The sequence below is a fragment of the Nerophis lumbriciformis genome, linkage group LG06, assembly GCF_033978685.3.
Source record: "Nerophis lumbriciformis linkage group LG06, RoL_Nlum_v2.1, whole genome shotgun sequence".
NCBI lineage: Eukaryota > Metazoa > Chordata > Actinopteri > Syngnathiformes > Syngnathidae > Nerophis > Nerophis lumbriciformis.
Window position 1 is genome coordinate 26,243,526 of NC_084553.2, and position 24,537 is coordinate 26,268,062.

General features: G+C 38.8%; 1 protein-coding gene across 4 annotated transcripts in view; it reads right to left on the minus strand.

Annotated features, from left to right (window-relative positions):
- sbf2 (SET binding factor 2) overlaps positions 1-24,537 on the minus strand; it is a 245,236-nt gene that overhangs the window by 94,129 nt on the left and 126,570 nt on the right. For all 4 annotated transcript variants that reach the window (XM_061963987.1, XM_061963988.1, XM_061963986.1 and 1 more), the window contains exons 3-10: positions 17,122-17,259; positions 12,423-12,557; positions 10,828-10,938; positions 9,566-9,671; positions 3,258-3,390; positions 2,309-2,417; positions 1,979-2,092; positions 1,478-1,555 (exon numbers count right to left, since the gene is read on the minus strand). In XM_061963987.1, the coding sequence (XP_061819971.1) occupies positions 1,478-1,555; positions 1,979-2,092; positions 2,309-2,417; positions 3,258-3,390; positions 9,566-9,671; positions 10,828-10,938; positions 12,423-12,557; positions 17,122-17,259 (924 nt within the window). The remainder of the gene's footprint in view (positions 1-1,477; positions 1,556-1,978; positions 2,093-2,308; positions 2,418-3,257; positions 3,391-9,565; positions 9,672-10,827; positions 10,939-12,422; positions 12,558-17,121; positions 17,260-24,537) is intronic.

A 24,537-nucleotide genomic window follows, 5' to 3' on the forward strand; every position in this document is an offset into this window, starting at 1 on the left:
CTACTTCTTCCTGGAGGCTATCCAGGTCCAATCGCAGCTGCGGCTTGGAACTTACAAGCGTATTTCTTCATCTTACTCGTCGTCGGCGTCCCCATGGCTGTATCTTCCTCGTTCTTCTGCTTCGTCTCCTTGTTGTGTGCGCAGTTGTGCACTGCACTCTCTAAAAGCCCTAGATGTTATTGTCACATATGCATGTACAGTAGATGGCAGTATTGTCCTGTTTAAGAGTGTCACAACATTGCTGTTTACGGCAGACCAACTGCTTTACGGTAGACGAAAACGTGACTGCTGTTGTTGTGTGTTGTTACCGCGCTGGGAGGACGTTAATGAAACTGCCTAACAATAAACCCACATAAGAAACCAAGAACTCGCCCTCGATCATTCTACAGTTATAACGTGATTGGGCAGGCACACTGTTTATATTGTGGGAAAGCGGATGTGAAAACAGGCTGTCGACACGTCACTCAGGTCCGCATGGAACTGGAGGGGGCGTGGCCTCCAGCTCCGCCTGAATTTCGGGAGATTTTCGGAAGAAAATTTGTCCCGGGAGGTTTTCGGGAGAGGCGCTGAAATTCGGGAGTCTCCCGGAAAATCCGGGAGGGTTGGCAAGTATGGTCCGTGCGCTGTAAACGAACGGGGTCATACAGTGATAGAGTTGCAATAGCCAATTAGATCACGCGTTGTTGTCAGTAAGGCCTTCTAGGTGGCCTAAGGCAGATATATAGTGATGTTATGAGCCAGGTAACATAATAATAACTCAATTACCCAGCATGCCACAGTAGTAAAGAGCATGCACAGTAGCCTCGTTTAGGTTGTTTAATGTAGACATGCCGGCCGGGATGTTTTGGATAAGCACCTGTGGAGTAAACTTTAAGAACTCAGCCAACACGCCTCGTCTGCATCTTTTATGATTAGACAAGACAACACATATACTTGCAAGGCCATTTTCAAGAAGGATATTTAAAAATAAACTACATCTTATGAGACCATCTCGGCCAACTCCAGAAGCTAGCTCAGCTGTCGATGAAATGTGAGTTCAGATATTTTATTTCTTTATTGATTTGCAATTTAAATTTCGACAGTACCACATAAGATATGTTTTAATTGCTGATGCGGGTTTATTGTTTTTTAAATGCCCCAGAAAATAACCCATTTTGTACAATGCATAGTTGTGCGTAAATGTGTTTTTGTATAGTATTTCTCCAGCAATGGTCATGTGGTGACATCAATGATGATATTTTAAGAGGTAATCATTGAACTCGGACATCACTGAAGGCCTAGGTGGGAAACACACAGGCCCGCCACTGGATTTTATGATAATTTGAAACCGTAATACTAACCCAAGGTTGTTTTACCGCTATTTATCATTAATACTGGTAATCGTTACATCCCTAGTTGAAACCAATAATGTCCTCCTTATGGTAGATAAGGATGTAAAGCTATGGGTAAAGTGTATGTATAAGCAATGCTGACTTACCAACAACTTGAGGTTGGACAGTGCAGTGCGAGGCGGTGGGAAGGCACTGTCGGCAATCTCCAAATCAGGATGCAAAACCTAGAATGAGTTTATTCTTTCGTGGTCAGGAAGCACAGACTCTTGTGTTTAAAAAAAATAAAAAAATAACCTAATAAAACTGAGCATTCTGTGCAGATGATGACATTGCCCGAAAAATCTAGTAGAGGAAGTGTATTTGAGTTAATAATTGAATTTAAATCTAAGCTTCAGTAATAGTTTATTAAGGGTGTGTGTTTACTTGTACTACAGCCAGTGGCAGACATTTACAACATTCTGAGTAGAGGAATGAAGGACAATTTAGACCGTTATGAGAAAAATACTAAGTGAAAGTAAAGACTCATGGTCAAATTTATGTTTGACTTTACAAAACGACTTGAGTTATATATTTTGTTGTGGTCTGAATGTTATGGTTATGGATAAAAAAAATGCATGAAGGTAGTCAGCAAGCACGTGCTTACTTACCAGTGACAGGGCGTCCTGTGTTTGGCTTAGCAGAGGTTCAGGGAGTAGAGACAAGTGAATGCACTCTGGGATTTTTATTGTTCCTCCATCCAGGTCCGCAATGATGACATCCAACTGGTGACACATGAAACGCTAACATGTCAGGTGGTTTTATTACAGCCAGGAGGGATGACTGCAAGGATAAACACAAATTTCTGACGAGGCTTTCAAGTAAGCAGCCAAATCAACCATAAAAATGCCCATTACATTATGTGTGGACCAACCAAATTATCGTTTATCATCATCTTTTGAAAATAATTTACATGTTGGGAGATTCAAATATGTACCCACCAGATCCTGGATTTCACTTTGAAACATGGAGTGCACTCCAATGATAAAAGGGGTGGGGGAGCTCAGCACCTCCAGCAAGCGTGAAGGCAGGATCGGGATGTAGGGATAGCTAAAAAAAAATACAAAAAATTATACATGTAATACATCCAGCTGGACCAAGAATGCAGATAAAACAAAACTGGATGACTGAGAAAAATGTGCTTATTTTTAAAACTACTTTACAAAAAGTCAAAATGAGTACACTCATTCTATGATAAGAAACTACATGAAGCACACAGTGTCCAAATATTTTGTAATAACTTATTTACAGTTACTGCTGGATCATCATCAATTACTGGGAACTGACGAGCACCATTGTGTAAACATTCATATCAACAAACATTTTGCTAATAACCAGGTGTTATGTGGCATGGGTTTGCAACACAGGTGTTTTTCCCCATTTATTGCTTCAGGTTGGCAAAAAGTCACTTTCTTAGTCATTACATTTTCCACGGGTGAGAAAATAAAACATTTTACTTTATATTTCTAGTGAGTAATGAAATCATCCTTCAAAAAAATTGTAAATCAGCATTACCCATTAATAAAGTAATATGAGCAAACAGGCACATAATTCAATCAGCTAACCACTGTGCACTACTTTAATGTATGCAATTCAACAAACAACAAAACATGTAATTTGAATATTACACCAGATCACAAAAAGTAGGCATTTCCTGCTTTAAAAAGTAGAGACAACACTTAATGGATCATATTTAAGCCGTTTCCATTTGTGTTATACTACAGACAATAAGAGGTAGATCAGGACCTAGCAAACTACATCTTTTTTACAATTCTCGTAGTACTGTAGATCTGTCCGAAAAAGAAATATATTGCTATTGAACAATGAGATGGTAACAACATGTACAATATATTTTCCATTAGGTAGTGCTGATTGTGAAACAACACTCACCTGTATTTGAGAGGAAACATGAGGGCTTCCAAGGCGCGACTCGCTTCCCCTAGCCGCTGGTAACTGGTGGAATGGAACAAAACCTTGTGCTCCGTCAGAACCGCACAAAACAAGCTTAGAACATTTTGAATACCTGGAACAAGGAAACCAATAAAAGAAAACAAAGTGTAATTATTGAGGTGTTTGTTGAAAGGGATGTTGAAGTTAACAGCCACATTGTTCCAAATTAGTCATCTAACTAAGTTACAGTACATGGCTATTTGTAAACAGCTTCAGACTAATTACATTAAGACTGAAATATGCAAAATGTTGTCGTTATGATGATGAAGATATGCTGCAAAATCGTTGAGACTATTATGGAGTGTGTCGCTGATGGACAACGTTGACTGGAACATATGTACTCTGTTATGTTATTTTTTTAGGACAGTGGGTCAGACCGTTGAAAAATACTGCATGATTCACTGTATTAAGGGTTTGCTAACTAAGGTGAGCTGTGTCAATTCTAGAATTGAGCAGTAAACACAGAACTCAGATGTCTAAATTACAGTTCTACTGTATAGTGGTACTATTTTAAATAACTATTTTACTTTTGGCTTTGTGCTTGAAGATGCGAGCATAAATTTGAGTTACAATCATCCCTGTTTCTAGTGGGTGTATTAGTAGCCAGAATTATTCTTGTAAGATCCGCCATCTGGTCTTCCTCACTAGCAAAAGCTTATAGCTAGAGGTCAATACATGTTTATTTTGCAATAGAGAAAGTGAGTGTGAAGGACATGTGCTAAGAAGAAGAAGTGGATGATAGTAATTGAATTAAAGACGTAATTAATATCATGACTGACCGACCAAGTGGCCAAATTGTTGAGGAAGTTCCAGCGTAACAATGCTAGTCGGCAGACTCGGCACAATACTGAGGCAGCTTTTCTGCCAGCAAGGATGTTTAATGATCTAAACGGCAGACATTTAATCATGAAAATATGGAAAAGCTGCTGATAGTGTGCCCGACAAAGACACAGCTCAAAAAGAGATACTGCAGAAGTCGGCTCTCCCAAGTAGGGCACTTCACATGCAAGCTCACCGCACCATGACAGAGCAGATGGGGCAGTTAAAGTTCCAACGATTTTCACAAACACACTGGGTGGGGTGAAATGTGTCCTATGCATTTGACCCATCCCCATGTTCACCCCCTGGGAGCAGTGAGGAGCAGTGAGCAGCAGCGTGTGCCACGCTCGGGAATCATTTGGTGATTTAACCCCCAATTCCAACCCCTGATGCTGAGTGCCAAGCAGGGAGGCAATGGGTCGCATTTTTTGTAGTCTTTGGTGTGACTCGGCCAGGGTTTAAACTCACAACTTCCCAGTCTCAGGGCGGACACTCTAACCACAAGGCCACTGAGCTGGTCCTAATATAATGGCCTTGACAGCAAAAAAGGCGTGCAAGGAATGGAAGTCAAGTGTGGGTATGTGTGCATGTTTGTCTGTGTGTGTGTTTAAGGTGAACTGCCGCTGTAGCTTTAGAGGCCAATATCCTATGATCAACGTGAAACCTACATCACCGCAGACCGCGGTTTCTCTCCAAGGTAAAGTTAATGTTTTCCATTATTACATTACCTCACAAAACTACTGTACTGTAACTTCCGGTCTATATGCTGCTAACTTTTTCCCCACACTTTGAACTCTGTGCTTTACACAATGCTGTGCCTAATTTATGGACTTTTTCAGTGTGACGGAGCATGTTTGTCTGACATTGAAAAGCTGCGCACACACACACACACACACACACACTCACACTCACACACACACACACACACGACTTTCATTCCCTGCACGCCTTCCTTGCTGTCAAGGCCATTATATTAGGAACACCAGTAACACCATTTTTCACAAGACCACCTTTTCCCCCTCTGTTAAATACAAGTTAAATGTCCCCACATTTTACTTGTCGTATGTGTTCTTCCCACTAGCCAAACCACGGCATCCCTCCTAGGTTTGTTAAATGAGATTTTTTTTGTACATCCATTTTTTTCACAAGCTTCACATGCCGCTAATAAATTAAGCCTCATGACATTAGACGAAGAAATGGCAAAACGGGTCAGGGTGAAACAATGACATTGTTTACATTACATCAAACACGCTCTCACAATCATTCAGTCAGCCATTTAGCGCGTTGTGGACTTACTCTCATCAAGGATGAAGACAAGACGAAATATCACAAATATCCCAAAGCTGAAGAAGATTGACCGAACCATTGAAAAACAAAAAACACCCTGCTCGTTACGGAAATCTACCACCACTAACGGGCCCGCTGCTTGCTGAAGAAGACGGCTTTGCTGGTTTCAGCGTGCAGGAGGAGGCAGTGGAGGAGCACAAAGACCATGCTCCGGTAGGCTACTGTATGTGTTACAGCCACTGACTTTAGTTACATTTGTGAATGATGTGTAAACATTTCATGTTTCAATGCGGTTAACATTAACGCATGTAAACATGAACTAAAAGTAATTTAAAAAAACTAAACACTCATACGTTATACAGTAAATAACATTTTAAACACAGTAAAGTATCATTTCATGACAACCAGGAAGGATTCTAAGATTCCATATCCTGCTATTGTTTCCTATCAAGCAGCTGACAGATCGATTCATCACACACTGGGATGACAAGAGAGAGGAAGATGAACAGACATATTTGCACCACTGGGTGCTTGGAGTATGAGTGTTTGGCTCTCTGAGTGCAGCTCTACACTGATAAAACAGGAAACTGAAAAATATATTAATGTTGAAGATGACCAAAACGATATGTCACTGAGTAGACTGGTCTAATAAAACTACTACAAATCACAAAATGATATGTTGCAAAGATTTCCCAACACAGCGACTAGTCTCCAGCTTAATGTAATGGCCAGCTGTCTACTCATCTTATGAAAACAGCGACATACTTCCGAGCTTTAAATAAAGAGACATCAGCAGCGCCCGATAACAGCAGACAAAGGCAACAAACAAACAAACAGCAGCACTCTTGATGGCTGGTTTTATCTCACTCCCGGGGGGTGAACTTCCTGTGTAGTGTGACATGTTTAACACACATTCCTATCCAATGACTCCTGTGACCTGTGCACGCAAAAAGATGTACCGACTGTCTGTTCTGTGTGTGTTTTCCTCTGACCTTATATGGTCAGAAGGACCGCCAAATAAGTGGAAATGTCATTTTTGCTCTCCTTGCCGATCAGATGACAAAAAATTACTGACTGCATCAGTCAGGAAGAGTTTGAGAAATGATTAACATTCATGCAGTCTTGCTATGACGATGAAGAATAAAAAATAAATATTGTATGTGAGCAGCCCATTAAAGACAACAAAATAGTTTGTTTTTGTTTTTTTTACATTTAGGAGCATTAAATATGCATCCTTCCAACACATGGATTTTCTAAAGCTTCCTTGAGGACAAACAAAATGTTGCCACCGAATAAAAACAGACGCGCAAAGACTGAAGACTGAAGGGCTGTAGTTGGGTCAAGATGTTTGGTGTAGACAGATTGTTACAAACTTATGACTTCCACATGACCTTCCTAAGTGGAAGTACCCCCCATGTGCACTCAAGAAACAAAATCAACTCTCCTTTCAAGCACATTCTTTTTCCTAAATGACGCTAGACCCGCGCCAATTTTCCATTGCAAATCAGATTTCATAAATAATTTGACCTCAAGATCAGATGTAAGTCTGCTTGGTTAAAAAATGATGTCAAATTCAGATTTAATTATGAACTCTGCATAATTGTAATTTGTAGCGACAGATAAATATTCTCGACACAGATGAATGGTTGCAAGTATGAGTCACGGTGAAGCGGACACATACTGTACTGGCCGCACAAATGGCTTAAAGTACAAAAGATTAACATGTTGTGCAAACTGAGCACCGTGAGCTCAACAAACTTGATCAAATCTTCATCATGTGCTTGTTGCAGCTTACACCAAATTATAGAATCAATGAGGGAGAACAAAAACATATAATCTTGCCTCAAACACGTCTACAATAGAATTATTCCAAAATCGCCTGACTATAAGATCTGCAATTGCAATTGAGCCAGAAGAATTGGGGCTCAAAAAGCCGATAAGACAGAATTCCTTTACACCACATTATGTCAAAGCAACAATGCAAAATTAAATAAACCCAAATGGTGATTTTAGGAATATGATTTAAATATAATATTTCAAGATACTATTTGACATTACTTTAGGAGAAGAGCTATACAGTTCGAACTATTAGCACAAGTTAAATAAAGAACAGTTTTAGTATATGCAGTCAGTATGTGTCTAGGCACTAAATTATTCCGATTTCTCCAATAGTTTTAAATAAGCATCCTCCAACTCATGGCATCTGATCTTTCGGTTTTAGAAAAGTCGAACTAACACAACAAGATTAAACGGTTTAAAGCCAGATCTCTCGAGTGGGTGTGTGCCGCCACAGAGGACCCTTCGTATCACGCGGAATATAACCCAGTAGCAGATTCCATTTAATAAAAACAAAGGCAGCAATTGGAATAATGAGGAGACTGTTTATTCGCTAACATTTTGAAGTGCATTGATGGGAGAAAAAAATAAACACATTTATTTAAAAAAGTAGCAAAGGCAATGTACGACACCGCGGCTTCATTAGGACTACTGACAAGTGAGACGTAAAATAATGAAGCAGGAATATTACAAGGCAAGGTAGAAGGCATACACAAACATTTTCATGCTGCATTCAGGTTGACTTGTAAAGAGCCGCAGATGCCTAGTGTGACATCATAGGTCAACCCCAAAAGCAATACATCAATCCGCTCTAAAAGGAAATAAGTGTCCCCCAGTGTACGGGAGGCACACGGCGTATGACCAATAGTCACATTATAGAGTGTGCATGGACTTGGGGACTTCACATGTAGGTGTGAAAGTACAAAAAAAAAAAACTTTTTGAGAAATCATACTAATTTGGTGCATGGAAACATAGTGACTGGGACTTCAACTTCACTTGGAATGTTGGAAAATACAGAAAACCAAACTATTTGAGAAATCAGACTAATTTAGTGCATGGAAACATAGTGAGTGACTGCTGCAGCATCCTGAGCTTGGTATTGGCAAACAATCACACAATGCAATAAGCAAACCAGAGCCGAACCTGTTTCATAGTATTCCTGTCAAATAATTGGATAATAAGAGGGCTACTGGGTGTGAAGTTGGAGACGATGCAGGTGGAGGCCCCCTTGGTGTCCTGGGTTGTTGATTACCTGACTGACAGACCACAGTACGTGCGACTGCAGGACTGTCTGACAGGCTGGTCAGCAACACCGGGGCCCCGCAGGGCACAGTCCTCTCCCCCTTCCTCTTCACCATCTACACCACCGATTTCCACTATCACTCAGAGTCCTGCCACCTTCAGAATTTTCTGATGACTCTGCGATAGTGGAGTGTATTGAGGATGGTGATGATGAGGAATACATAGCACTGGTGGAGGACTTTGTCACATGGTGTGGAAAAAACCACCTCCAGCTCAATGTGACGAAGACCAAGGAGCTGGTTGTGGACCTGGGAAGGAGGAGGAGTACTCCGGCGACCCCTGTTTCCATCAGTGGGGTTGATGTGGACATGGTTGAGGATTATAAATACCTCGGAGTACACATTGACAACAAGCTGAATGGGTCAAAACACGCTGAGGCACTCTACAAGAAGGGACAGAGATCCTAGACTTCCTCAGGAGTCTAGGATTCTTCAACGTCTGTACAAAGATGATGAAGATGTTCTACGAGTCGGTGGTGGCGGGCGACTTCTTGTACGCCGTGGCCTGCTGCGGCAGCGGGCTGAGAGCGAGGGACGCAAACAGACTGGACAAGTTGGTAGAGAAGGCCATTAACGTGGTGGGAGTGGAGCTAGACTCTCTGGCGGTGGTGTCAGAGAGGAGAAGTCTAGCAAAGCTCCTAGCCATTATGGACAACACCTCCCACCCACTACACTCGGACCTTGCGGAGAGAAAGAGCACGTTTAGTGGAAGGCTCAGACTCCCAAAATGCAACACGGAACGACACAGGAGGTCCTCCATACCGACAGCCATCAGACTGTATAATGCATATGTTCCTTGACTGCACTTAAATGTAGAGTATATGTAGAATATATTTATATTATTTATATACTATATATATATAATATATTATATATATTATATTATTTATTACTATTATTGTATATTGTGAGCGAACTGTGGTGCTGAATTTCCCCCAGGGATCAATAAAGTACTTTCTATTCTATTCTAATTACTTATTTGTCGCTGAAGTGTCAGGACGCACCTAGCTGCTGGAAGAGCAGAGCAACGCTCTTGCATGTGACAGGTAGTGTGTCATTCAGAGGTGTCTGGATGAGCTGCCGGTCGCCTGCTCCCAAGCTAAACAATTTCTGTACATAAAAACATACACAACAAAATTCAGAAAACTGGGATAGAATAAATGCGGCCATTGTCTCTTCATTGACTTTATATCTGGAAAAAAGCATAATGAACTTAAGTCAGTGTTGCATCAACACACAGATACTGCACATGTTGAACACAACATGACATGCTGCATAAACAGCATTGAACATGATTTTGTTCTACAAAGTGTGCAACACTGATGCTTGACGGATCAAATTGATGATGCAATAGTAATCAAAGGTTGCATAACAATGGTGGGTAGTGCCTTCAAAGATGCACTGACAAAGTTAAGTTTACAGGCTAAGAGAAAATGGCATTCTTCATTCATCCAAGTCTTTACATACCTGTAGGTTTTACTATGTGCTAGTTTGACTAATGTTTCTTCCCCTGCCTAAAGGCTCACAGGAGTTGCGAATTGAAGTGGCGTCATGCTGGGGACATTCCAAATTCTTTCCTCTTACAGCATATAAAACAACAGTTTGAACAGGAGCTGAACACAAAACTTGGGAGGAGAATTTGTATGTTTCCAATAGTAAATAGTGGGCATTTATTTATTCAAAGATGGAAGCACAATGCACAAGATAATGTCATAATTCTAAATGTTACTTTAACATAATGATGACATGTCAAAGTCAAGTATCTTGTGGCGGTAAACATTCTACACTTTTCTGCTATGGGTTATTCTAAAAACACCATAATTGACAGCTTAAAGTAAGCAAGTATTATATTTTATCCTTTATCCTATCTTTTGAATCAAAGACTTGTACAACCTTACTTTTTTCTGGATAAAAAAAAACCTCATTATTATCATAATCACGCATGCAAAAATAGGTGAGCATTCAACTTGTTACACATTTAAATAGTTAATATTGACAAATGAAATATTGTTCATGAGTTACACATCTTGATTCCAAATACATTCTTACGCTAATGTTCAAAATAAATGTAATTGTAAGACAAATAAAAAGGAACACTTACAGATTTATTTGTATATCTAATATGTTTGATGAACCTACAATAATATTGTTAGAATGATATAGTTAGTCATAGTATCCCTTAGCTTTCCCCCTGTATGATACAATAATTCCTGAGAGTCACAAATAAACCATAAAAAACATGTTCAGTTTTTTAAGCAAGACATACCTGGGATCCGCCAGCTGTTGGAACCTGGAATATAAAGAGATTGGCCACCAAACCCTCCAAAGGAAAACTCAAACTATCAATGTATACAGTGTAGATCAGTCCCAAACAACCCTGAAAGGACAACAGGAGACAGGGTGAATTCAACATATTGCTAAATGTTCTGGAATTGTAATGAAATACAGTATTATCTTGCACAAGTGAATACACCCCTCATATTTCAGCAATCATTTTAATGCCAGTACAGTAGATCTTCAAGGGACAACACTATAGAAAGTATGTACTTTAGAGTAGTGTTCAGTTTGTATTGCAGCATTGATGTACTCGCTACAGAAATTGACTCACCCCAAAGCCATTGTCTAAATAGATGGCTACAAAGGTTGGGAAAAATATTGATATGGCAATATATCACAATACTTAATTGGACAATTTTTAATGCTATGATATTGGTTAAAAAAATACAAATAAAATTAAAGGGGATCTATGATTATTATACTCTAAATTTAAAACACTTCCTTGTGGTCTATATATTATGTATTGTATATGCGTTGATGTAAATTTTGCCTGAACTTTAGTCCACAGCCACATTTATAACCCCTTCTTTGAGTCTAATTGCATATGAAACCATGCCCCACCCTCTCCAAAAGTATATCTGAATTCATCTTTTGAAAATGTACGATGTACATATATATGAATATATATGTTGATGTCGTCGTCATTGCTATTTTTTCCCCACACACGGTCAAATAAATGTCATAAATATTTATATAGCTGCACCCAATCACACTATTAGGTACACCTTCCCACTGACAAAGCGATACAGACCTGCATTGCTTTGACCAGCCTTTATGTCACTGCATGTTTCCTACCTTTTTTTGTGTTTTCCTAAAGCCTAAAGGATCTCCTCTCCGAATGGCTGAGAGCTTTACTTACTGTATATGTCCAAATAAGTATGTCCAAATAAGTACGTCCACCTTGCGGTGACGTCACAACACTGCAAAACCCCGTGAACAGAAGCATCTAAAACTGGTGCAAGATCTCACCAAAATACATTAACTTTAAAGATGTATAAGTCAGAAAAGACACAATTCCTCATCGGTCTTTTTTAAAGTCATGTTTTGAGCTGACTGTAAGTAAGCTCATTATGCAATTTTTAGAATTTTAAATTAACTTTTTTTTTTATCAACTCAAATTTTGAATAATGACTATACTGCTGTACACCAGTTATTCTAAGTCATTACCAAGTTCCAGTTATATAGTATTACTATTGTACCATGGATGTTATAATAAAATAGTTGAGGAAATGTGATAAGTGTACTCATTGTTGTGAGTTTTGACATACAGTAAACAATATTTAAACTAATTAACTGCATTTACTCATAAGTGGTTCTTAAAACATACTTTGAAAAAAAAAAAAGGGAACTCTGTCATGTCTAAGATTAAATGGTATAATAGCCTGAAACCGTGTTCCCAAAAAAAGCATGCTTCGATCTTATTTTATTAAAGTGTGCGCTTATTCTTTAGCAAACAGACAGAAACAGAAATTTCTAATAAAAACATCTTCTAGAGCAAGATGCCAGCAAATAGTACCTATTTACCCTGAATATTTCTGGATAATCCAATCTGGAGACGAGTATGAGGCTTTTTGGTGCAAACACTTGAGCTGGTTGGATCAAGCCATCATCTTCCACCTCTTCATCGTCATCCCCATCAACTTCGATACTTTTTGAACCCTAGAATACAAAAAAAGAAGCTAACTTAATGAAACAGTTTAACGGCCCATGGATTTAAAAATATACAAAATAATATAGATTTAATTTATTTTGGCCTTGTTCACACTCCAGGTCAATTCCAATTTTTTTGTGACCTGTATCAGATTTTTTCATGTCAATTTGAACAGTGTAATTAGTTTTTTTGATTCAATCCAGGCCTCTTTTGTATGTGGATATAAATCAGATATGTATCCAATGCGACTGCAGCCGTTTGAACAATTGAGTCGTGTTCAATACGTCATCAAAAAGTGTCATCATTCTTCGCCAAAATAGACGGGATGCAAAATAAATAGTTGACAAATGAGAATAAAAAAAGCAAAAATAATAGGTTTTAGGAACTCGTGTCAAGGTTCCACCACGCCACACCTCTCACGCTCTTCGGAGCAGTCGTCAAAGCAAATGTGTCACAAACTGCGAAAGCAAAAATGCTTGCCATCTTCCTTCTTTATCTTCTGCGCACATTAATTTGATTCAGAAAATGTTGACTTTGTTTACACAAAATATTTAACATTGCCATGTTTATTTCTGTAAACACTGCAGCACATGTGATGTGATGACGTCACGTTGGGCCGCTAGCATACATACAAGCCTGCTCAGTGGCCTTGTGGTTAGAGTGTCCTGAGATCGGTAGGTCGTGCATTCAAACCCCGGCCGAGTCACACCAAAGACTATAAAAATGGGACCCATTACCTCCCTGCTTGGCACTCAGCATCAAGGGTTGGAATTGGGGGTTAAATCACCAAAATGATTCCAGAGCGCGGCGCACACTGCTGCTCACTGCTCCCCTCACCTCCCAGGGGGTGGAACAAGGGGATGGGTCAAAAGCAGAGGACACATTTCACCACACCTAGTGTGTGTGTGACTATCAGTGGTACTTTAACTTTAATACACAAACAGAGAAGTTCAGCCTTGTACCTTAAGCGTAAGGTAACATCGTACAAATGTTCCAGATCCCCCACAAAATGAATGATTCATTTCTGACTTTTGATCAAGTCTCATCAAAATTCGCCAATTCCCGCACACTTTTTGAGTTATGCTGCTAACTAATTAACCAACCAACCAACTATCATATAGATGCCAGCTATTGTCATTTGTATTGTTTTTGGTGTATTTTATTTGCACAACTAATTAGCTTGTCATTTGTTGATTGGTGGAGATGCGAGTCACGTGGGTTGTGGTACGTCAGCAGCAGTAATATCAGCTGTTCACCTGCCATTCACATGGAGGAAGTAAGAGGGTGACAAGAAATGTCATAGTGTCATTGGTGATAGCATACATTTATTAAATTTGAAGCAATGTAGTTTTTAATTTTAGAGATGACTAAAATCAAACTCAAAAATCCCTGTCGGAAGTAACAAAACTTTGGCTGGCTAAGATAATATTTGTCTCTTTGATTTATTAAAGATAATTATTATTATCATATTTGATCCAAGTATTTCCATATTGAACACCTAACCCTGGGAGAATAATCCAGTAGATTAATGTTGAGTCCCAGACGATTACAGAAAAATGCAAAACATCAATGCTGATAGGCCGGACACCAGAACAGCTGCACAATGTTCTATGTTTTTATTCTCTAGTGTTAAGCAAAATCATATCATGATTTATGAAATCAGAAAAGTAAAAGTAATGAAACCACTTGCGCACAACATTGCTGTAAAATCATTATACAAGTAATCTTTTGTGAATCTTCCAATTAGGACAGTCATGCACCAACCATGCGATGTTCATTCCTGACTAAAGCCTGCATCACAATCCGGTATATTTCTTTAAGACAATCACAACATGCCAGACGTATCTCAGGTCTATCAAGTATAACAACCACCTCCCAAATATCTATTTTAGATGGGGGTTATATTCCATCATTATTCTTAGGATTTGGTTCATATTAGACCCTAAACATTACCTCACCACCTGTCTGGGCTCTCTCTGGAAATAAAGTAGGCAGAAAGGATTAAAATGCTCAAAAACATCATGTTTTGAGAGGATCTTCAGTGCTTTAAGTAGAATTGAGGAATGTGTCTTTGTTTTGTTGGAAAACGATGTCTGGACAAGGCCAAATATAGCCCGGGCTCCCTATCAGGTTGTGGACTAAAAGAAAAAGGTGGTATTGTGCTTAATGATGAATACCAATACCTCATTGACTGTTTTACATTCGTTAAAGAATATGAAACATACAATATACGTATGTTTCGATCAATTCATAAACAACTGTCAGGATATGAGAACAATTCAAGGAGGTGATAAAAATGTAGTTGGCACATTTTCACAAAACAACAATGTGCTCATGGAAAATGAAAAAAACTTAGTATAGTCTTTGACTTTTTGTTGCTGTGTTTATTATAAAGAGCTTCCTGCTAATGTTGAGAAAGTTTGTCTATAATTAAAATATGCTATTAAAGAAATTTTTACTGCCTGTTTGACAATTTGGTAGATTAGACGACAAGACCTTAAAACAGAAGAAATAATTAAAGTGGGGCTTTAAGAAAAACAGTGTAATTCGTTATATACAGTAACAATAAAAACAAAGCAAGTCAAGTTAATAATGGAAAATGTTTGTACATTAACTATGATACATTTATCACAGTTTCTACTTTACAATTTTACAAATTTGAGGAGGCATAATAAATGAATGGTCGTGGAAACATTGTTTCTATTTGATTTTATTTTGTCCTCTGAAGCCCAGAAGTAGGAATATCGATTTCAACTTGTGATAAATTTGCATAATCAATTTATCTGCCGAATCTAGGGGAGTTTTAGAATAGTCGACTATTCAACGATATGATTCAGAGAAGTCTGATTTGACTATCAACCTTGTCGTTGGATCGACAGACAATAAACCCCCTTCTTCCTTCCATGGGAGAGAGGCGAGTTGACTATGCAATGACCCCGGGGGCTCACATACAGCTGTGTTAGGAGAATGTTCTGAGATGAGAAAAGGGAATCGGACCGTGCTACCACTGGTGTGGCGCAGTTGGGAGAGTGGCCGTGCCAGCAACCCGAGGGTCCCTGGTTCGATCCCCACTTTCTACCAATCTTGCTCCTGATGGGTCGTGGTTAGGGCCTTGTATGGCAGCTACCACTATCAGTGTGTGAATGTGTGTGTGAAGGGGTGAATGTGGAAATAGTGTCAAAGCGCTTTGAGTACCTTGAAGGTAGAAAAGCACTATACAAGTATAACACATTTATCATTTACTACCAAAATGGAACAAGCTGTCAAAAACGGAGAGTGCCATGCAACCCTGCGTCGAGGGCAGTAGCCCCCTGGTGGAATTCTGCCGAAAATTGGACACAGCACGCGGTGGGACTGGCTGCTTCAGCCCAGAGGTGTAGCTTCGACTAGTGTGCTCGGGCAGGAGGCTTCCCTCATTTCTCTTTTCTGGCAACAGTGCAGTCTGATGACTGCTAACCATAAGTGTAGGAATAAGCGACAACAAACTAAATAAAGATAATCAGCTAAGTAACCTAACACCCTCTACAAAAAGCAATGGATGTAATTTGGCTCCCTAAAAATGTAATATTTATCTTTGACGTGGTAATTTGCCCCATAGCCTGCGTCACTGGTGCTTTTAAATCAGGGGAATTTGTGGTTGGTTGTAGAACAGGAAGAATGGTCTGATTCACACATACAATTTAATTGTTAAGTAAAAAAGAAATAATGCTAACAAGTGTTGATACTAAAGATTTCTCTGTAGTGACTTGTCCACTCTGTAAATAGTGAATTAGTGATACGAGGCCCCATCTCAAATTCAACTGAGCAATCATTTTTGATTTAACTGGAATATGATTGACGACTGCCTTGCAGATGTGAACGGATGTGTCATCACAGTGGGCAGAGTGACAGGAAACAGTTAAGGCCTCTCACAACAGCAAACACAATGAAACTATTAGTTTGGTATTTTCTGGGCTTTTGGCAGGGAGATACTAGAACAAGGTCATTCACGATCATACACTAATGTAGTCCAGTTTTATCTGTTGCATTTAATGATGGATGGGGATGTCAACTTGTATCCATGAGTGAACCACAAAGCAAAGGGTGAGCACAGGTTCATTGGATCTTTTCTATCAGCATCCAGCATGCCTTGTATTAGGCTGCGTCCAACCAGGACTTTATTTTCTACTAATTTTGGAAGATGTCACGCATATGCATTCATTCATGTAAAAACAAAGTGCTAAAGAACAATAAAAAACAGAATGATAATCCAAAAATGGAAAGCAGAAATGACAAATATCATATTGCTCAACCAAGATATCCCTAAAGGCTTTTAAGAATTATAAAGGAAACACATCAGACAGAGTGTTCTCAAAATTAATTTTACTATCGTGGCGATCTATAACGCAGACTTGAGGTTTCAGTAGATCCGGATTAATGTGGCACGTGCAGCAGTTTAGGGGTAAGGCATAGTGCATTTGCAGTTACCTAGAAGCTTCTTGAGTGTACGTCACATGACCGATGTACCCTTAAATCAAGAAAAGTGGCTGTGTATGTGTGTGCGTGTGTGTAGTTGCATGCATGCACGCCTACCTGCAAATTGACCTCAGCCTCATAGAATGTGAGGCAGGAACAGTAGTGTCGGTCTGATTCGATATCCGTCAACACAACAGTAAAGAAAGTGGGTGCTTTCCTCTCCCTGGACAGCTTCCAACCTCCTGGCTGGCAGAACTGCAAACATAATACAATACTACAGCATCAGAATGGTATACAAATTAGGTGATTTAATAGCACCAATACACCTGTGTGATTGTATCTGTTGCTTAAAGCTTGTTAAATTCACTTTTCAGTTTTAACTGGAGCTCATACTGTTTGCTGGCGGTGACCCAAATTCTTAATTGGTCTAGTCAGATTTAACAGTTATTTCGAATTCTTCCATGGAAAAACCAAATAGTATGTCCCTGTTTCTGGATTGCAAAGCTTTTTACTAGTGTCGGGTAAATGGCGCCTCAGTAAGTGTATGACACACTCACTAGCTGTATTGACACTTAAACTTAGACAAACTTTATTGATCCACAAGGGACATTGTTCCACTGCACTGCACTGACACTGTGTCAGTGTTTCATAATGGTTGCCATCTGCTGGATTAGAAAAAGGCTTTACATTTGACCTGCAAATACAATTATTACACTCAAAGTTCGGTCGTTGGGGTCCATTTAATCCTGATTGCGTTATTCCCAAGAGCGCAATATATATGTAAGTTTTTTTTATTACCCCTTTGTTTCAAAATATAATAAAGTAATACCAATTTATGTAGTGAAAACAGTGGAAGTTTGCAGACTTACCAAAGCATAGTGGTTTAAGTTTGTGAATTCCTGTCTTGCTGACAGTGAACTGTAGCGTGACTATGTGTCTTTAAATTGTTTGAATATTTCTCTGCGTTGTGCTTTGTTCTTGCTTGAGTGTTGAGATGCGTAATCCTGTCTCGTCACAGTTGTACGGATGCATTTTTTTCAAAGGGGACACTTGTCAATGTTCCGCTTCAGAAACGACAACAAAAAGCTCAGTTTTCGTCCTGTTGTAGACAGGCAAAAGAAAAAAAGAGCCCGGCAAAGTCGAACATTGACGGCATCTTGAAAGTAGACAAACATTTGTCACATCTGATGGCAAACGGCGAGGGTTGACGAAGACAAAGATGCTGTTTGGTGGATAGCCCCCCACATGACGTGACATGAATGGTGGATTGTGCTCCCATGTCACACACTGGAGTGGGCACTATCGACCAGTAGGTCCATACAGTTTTGATAGTCCATAATTTGGTGAAAAACAATGCGGTTGACTCTGGTGGAAAACAAACGGCCGAAAAACTAAGGTCCATTGCACGACCGCGTTCTATAGAAGATCGCTATGAATCAAACCACGTAATATTGAAATTTACCTTGTTTAGTTTTTCTTTTTTTTCCAAACGAATAGCTGCGCAGAAAAGGGATATATAATGTGCAACACTGGTCACTGAGCCGAATTGTAAACAGGAAAAGAAGAATATTTCTTTACCTTATTTGGCGCTATAAATTAAAATGACCACACACTTCGAATTTTCCTTTTTTTTTAAATTTGCACGCCATTTCTCCTCCTCCATGTAATACGAGCTGCCAATTTTGAGGCAAAATAAGGGCTTATTGATGAACACAGTTTTGGTGCTTCGCAGTCAAATGACACAGCCGCTGTAACGGTCACATGGGTTTTTTAGAACACTTTTTTTTCCACACATACGTCAAGGTATCGGAGGTCTCAGTGTCATTCCTTGAGTTTCGTGATGCATCTGTGCTTCAGTATTGTTTAAGGGGTCTGCAACCTTTACTATTAAAAGAGACATTTTGCCGCATCTTCCACTAAAGAAAAAGTATAGACCCGCAAAATGGAACATTAACATTTTTTATATTCTTTATTTTGCAGGAAATGCAATGTGTCCATGTAAATTCAACAATTTGAATAACAATAAAAATACTTAAATACAAATGTATGTATAATGCACACTCTGTACACCTAATTGAAACGTTTTCTTTAAAAATCAAAATCAAACCTATGATCTATGATGTGACGCGCTGCCACCTTCGGCACTGATTTAATGCTGCTATTGCTAGTGGACTCAGTGCGACGCAACGTCGCGTCACAGTCGAAGGCTAGTGGAGCAACTTTATCAGATTAATAATCTTTTACGATGAAAAGGGGAACATCAAAGTTATCCAGTGCAGCCTATAAAGCGGAGGAATGAGGAAATACGGGCTCTAAGCAGAAGTATGTATGTACATTTAGCTAATTCCTTTTTAGCGTTAGGATCTTGAATTTTCTTATATGGGCTACTACAGCAGCAACAGGCTGTTGTTGCCTGTCCTATTCAGGGACCAGCGAGAGTAGTTCGCATACGCATACGGTAACTATAAGCTCAATTGGGTGAATTTCTTAAGTAAACAGGAGTAAAAAGTCGGTAACCCAAACTTAAACTGTATTTATTGTTATTGGCTCATTTGGCTGCAATGTAAGCTATTATTAAAATGAAATAATGAATGCTATTTGCGATGTGATGTAATCAAAAAATATTTACAGAAGAGGAGGTGATACTGTGTTCACCTGAGCGTTGCCGTGAAGAAACATTTTATTAAAATGTATTTTCATTCCTGAGAGGGACAAGCCATAGAAAATGGATGGATGGAATATGATTGCAGGGCAATTTCTTCCCATTATCTTTGTTTTATTTATCAACAAATACAAAGTGAATGTAATATTACTTAAGAGTACTTTAGAGTTACAATGCATGAAGAAATGATATTTATGCCATTTGGTGTTTTACACTATAGCAGTGGTTCTTAACCTTGTTGGAGGTACCAAACCCCACCAGTTTCATATGCGCATTCACCGAACTCTTCTTTAGTGAAAAATACAATGGTTTTTTTCAAATTCAAGTCAAAGTTATATGTTTTTTGGTAACACTTTAGTATGGTGAACATATTCTAAGTAACAAAGACTTAATTTAGAGTTATTTGGTTAGGGTTAGGGCCAGGGTTAGAGGGTTAGGGTTATAATAAGGCCATGCCAAATAAGGCATTAATAAGTACTTAATAATGACTAGTTAAGAGCCAATAGGTTACTAATTTGCATGTTAATAAGCAACTAATTAATGGTGAATACGTTCCCCATACTAAAGTGTTACCATGTTTTTTTTACTGGTGCACAAAATGAACCGTGCATGAACATCACCTTGTTCAAACAACAAAACCAACACAGTGCATAAACTCCTGCAAATCAGTCTGACTTCTGCTGTTGCTGTATCTGTAATACGGCGATAGGGAGAAGTTTTTATTTACACGATGAGTCGGGTGTGTCTTGACCTGCGCCGAACCCCTGAGCCCGACTCACCGAACCCCTAGGGTTCCATCGAACCCAGGTTAAGAACCACTGCACTATAGCATCTATTCAGACAGCAAGCAGGAGCAGCATATTTGCTGGTGAGAGAGACTCAACATGTAGATACAGGTGAGTATTTGTTATTTGTAACAGACTGCAGTAACAATCCTTTATTAGATAAAAAGTATACAACATACTGTATACTATATGCTCAATGGTAACACATCTAAATGAATATCAGACTAACTTTTGCCACAATCCTTTTTAAATACTCTCAAGACATTCTGGCCTATTCATCTAAAATAGTAAATGAGTGCTTAAATGTATTTGATTACTAACAACATCATTCTGCAAGAGAAAATAATGAATATTAGCTTTCAGCTCATCCTAATGTAGCTTTCAGTGATGTTTGGCGTTTTTAGCAATAGATATATATAGAGATTATAACTATTACTGGAATAGGAAGTAAGAGATTATAATGCACATATATTATGGGTTGCACCCTATCATTATATTATAGATATAGATATATATTATAGGGGTATTCACTCTCACCTGGGGCGTCAAATGATCTCGAGCCGGCCCTGCCCATCACTACTATTTACTTATCGAGCTGCAAGTGGCATGTTAACATTTATTGTCTTTCAAAACCACCAAGAAGAAATGCCTAAGCTAATTGGATGTCTAGTCATAAAGGAAGCGAGCATCATTAAACAACTTTCTAAAGAAATAGTTGTATTCCAGTGCAAACATGTGAGACAACCACAAAAAATGCAGGGATCAGATGTAGACAGGCAAACAACAGACTACTATAGAATACAGCTAGACAGTGAAGCAGTTGTTTAGAAAAAAATGTAAACTAACTTATTGTCTTTACAATTACTTTTCCCCTGGAAATGCCAATTATTCATGTTATCAATATATTTAGTTGGTTGAAGTTTATTTTAAACATGCTAGCAGTTTCAACATAATACATCACATGTTTTCCATTTCTCTTTTACAAATGCTTAAAAAGGAGTAGGAAGAAGCAGAGCTTATTTAATCCTACCCCTTTTCAACTTCATAGTTTCTTACACATATATGCTCACTTCCTGTTTTCAATTTGTAGCAGTTATATTAATGTTATCTAACTACAACAGTTCTCTTCATAAATAGTTAAGTCAGTAATGATTCACCTAGTGATGTATGACAGTTCTCTTCATAAATAGTTAAGTCAGTTATGATTCACATAGTGATGTATGATATCTTATTTTCAATAAATATCATTGTTCTTCTTCCTTATACATTGCAAACACTTTTGTGTTTGAATAGTCTCTTAAACTGCATCAAGTTAGTACATTTTTTTACTTCTTTGCTTAATACATTTGATAATTTAATTCCACATACTGATATGCTAAAGGTCTTAAGTGTTGCACGTGCATACAAATGTTTTAAATTACATTTTTCTCTGATGTTATATTTCTTCTCTTTTGTTGAGAAGAATTGTTGTACATTCTTGGGTATTGTTTATTATTTTTTAATACTATACTAATATAGCACTTTTTTCTAGGGACTCAAATCACTTTACATAGTGAAACCCATTATCTAAGTTATATTTAAACCAGTGTGGGTTGCACTGAGAGCAGGTGGGTAAAGTATCTTACCCAAGGACACAAGGGCAGTGACTAGGATGGTTGAAGCGGGGATCCAACATGGCACGGCCGACCCTACTAACAGAGGCACGCCGCCGCACAGGTAGCAGGTTACAGTTTTCTTTGTACATATTTTTAGCGGTTTGCAAATTCACAATATCGATAAATTTCAATATTTTTGATTTCATAAATAAAGTGTTTGTATGTCCAACATTATGTATTATTCTAATTGATCTTTTCTGTATCATGGTTAGTGAATGTAGAGTACTTTTGTAATTATTTCCCCATATTTCTACCCAATAACTCAGATACAGTAAGACTAACAAGTAGTAAAGAATATGTAGTGATTTTTGGTCGGACCGACGTCACTTCTTCGGCCAAGAAGTCAAGTGTTTTTTGTTTTTTTTCCCTCGACTTCTTCCGATGGTGAATTCCTCTTGGGGGGCATGCTGGCACTGACCACTTAGGTCGTGGGTCTTGACCGACAGGAGATAGCTGGACTTGGCTTCGCTCTGCGAGCTTGCTGGCACAGCTCTGTCTAAAGAGCAAATAAGTCCAATACGTGCTCCAAGAAGGGCCAAAAATCATGCAGGGGTCGTATTCCAGAAAGCAATCAAGAGTGTCCGTAATCCAAAATCGAGGTCGAAAATTCAGAAAAATATCTTAGTTCTACAAAAAGCACATTCAGCACATACAACAGCATTACCGCAAGACAGGAAATAGGTAGAAACAACCTATCAAGATATTTTGGATAAATCTGGATCCATCCATCCATCCATTTTCTACCGCTTATTCCCTTTTGGGGTCGCGGGGGGCGCTGGAGCCTAACTCAGCTACAATCGGGTGGAAGGCGGGGTACACCCTGGACAAGTCGCCACCTCATCGCAGGGCCAACACAGATAGACAGACAACAATTCACACTCACATTCACAAACTAGGGCCAATTTTAGTGTTGCCAATCAACTTAAGTCTGGATCCAGCTTTGTATAAACATGTTGGGAAAACCTCTTTCTGTGCCAGCTCAACAATAAGTGACCCCTGACCTCACAAATGGACTTTGTTTTACAGTTTTTTTTAAATCAGTACATGACAATAGCATTTGATGAATATGAGGACTGCAGTATATTTTCCCACTCATTTCTTTGACACATACTAAAGAGGTTTGACAAGACAAGACTGCCTACAGGCTCACTGTTCTAGATGATACACTCCAAAATGTTTAGTAATGCTTCCCATAAAAGTGGAAGCCAATAAAGGTGCAAAGAGGGGACCAATTAGAGCTGGGCCGATAAAACGATATCAATATATATCGCGATAGACACATATTCGATATCAATATAAAATGTGTTCGATAAAACCTTCAATACATATTTATATTTTTTAGTCGGAAGAAACCAGGAATGATGAAGCAAGATTCATTTCATGAAGCCACTCGCGCTCTGGGAAGCCAGTAAAACAGAAGACAGAAAGTGTCTCTGAGCAATGGGGAACACGCTAACAGCCAATCAGGTAATAGTATTCACTGAGCGATGGGAGGAACATGTCAACAACCAATCACGTAACAGTATCAACTACCAAGGTTGGTTGCGCCATCTTTCTGTCTCGCTGTGGATTCACTGCATGGAGTGACAAGAGAAACTGTGATATCTTAATATATCAACTCAATAACAGAAACTTGTCTTTAGTTTTGTTGGTTTTAATGCAGACCGTGCGGCAACATCCTGACACTTCCAATGTGTCGGTTGAATGAGTAACTTCCCGAACTACAGTGTAGTGTTCAATAGTTTATACACTACTACCATCTAGTGTCTCAAAACTGCAACTACCTTTAAATCCACTACAATTATTTTATTACCTTAGCCCAGCTCATCCTACCTGACTACCAGACATCTTGTCCACTGATAAATAGCACCCTTGGTAAATGGTCAATTGGTTTACTGTATTTATTGGCTGTCTTAAATAAGTCATAAAACGTATCAATAATTATCAATATTGATCAATACAAAAAACAGATATCGTTATATAATTTTCAGCCACATCGCCCAGCCCTACGACCAATTATATATTTTTTTGGTATAAGGGCTAGGTGTTCCGATACTTTTGTCCATATAGTGCATATTAATAGAATGACATCACCACAACAGAGAAAGCTGTGGCGTAAGACAGTGGTCCCCAACCACCGGGCCGCGGCCCGGTACCGGCCCGTGGACCGATTGGTACCGGGCCGCACAAGAAAAAAAAAAGAAAAAAAAAAAAGAAAAATTAAATCAACATAAAAAACACAATATATACATTATATATCAATACAGATCAATACAGTCTGCAGGTATACAGTCCGTAAGCACACATGATTGTATTTCTTTATGACAAAAAACAAACCAAAGAAAAAAGAAGAAGAAAAAAAAGAATACCCCACCCCCCGGTCTGTGGGACAAATTTTCAAGCGTTGACCGGTCCGCAGCTACAAAAATAT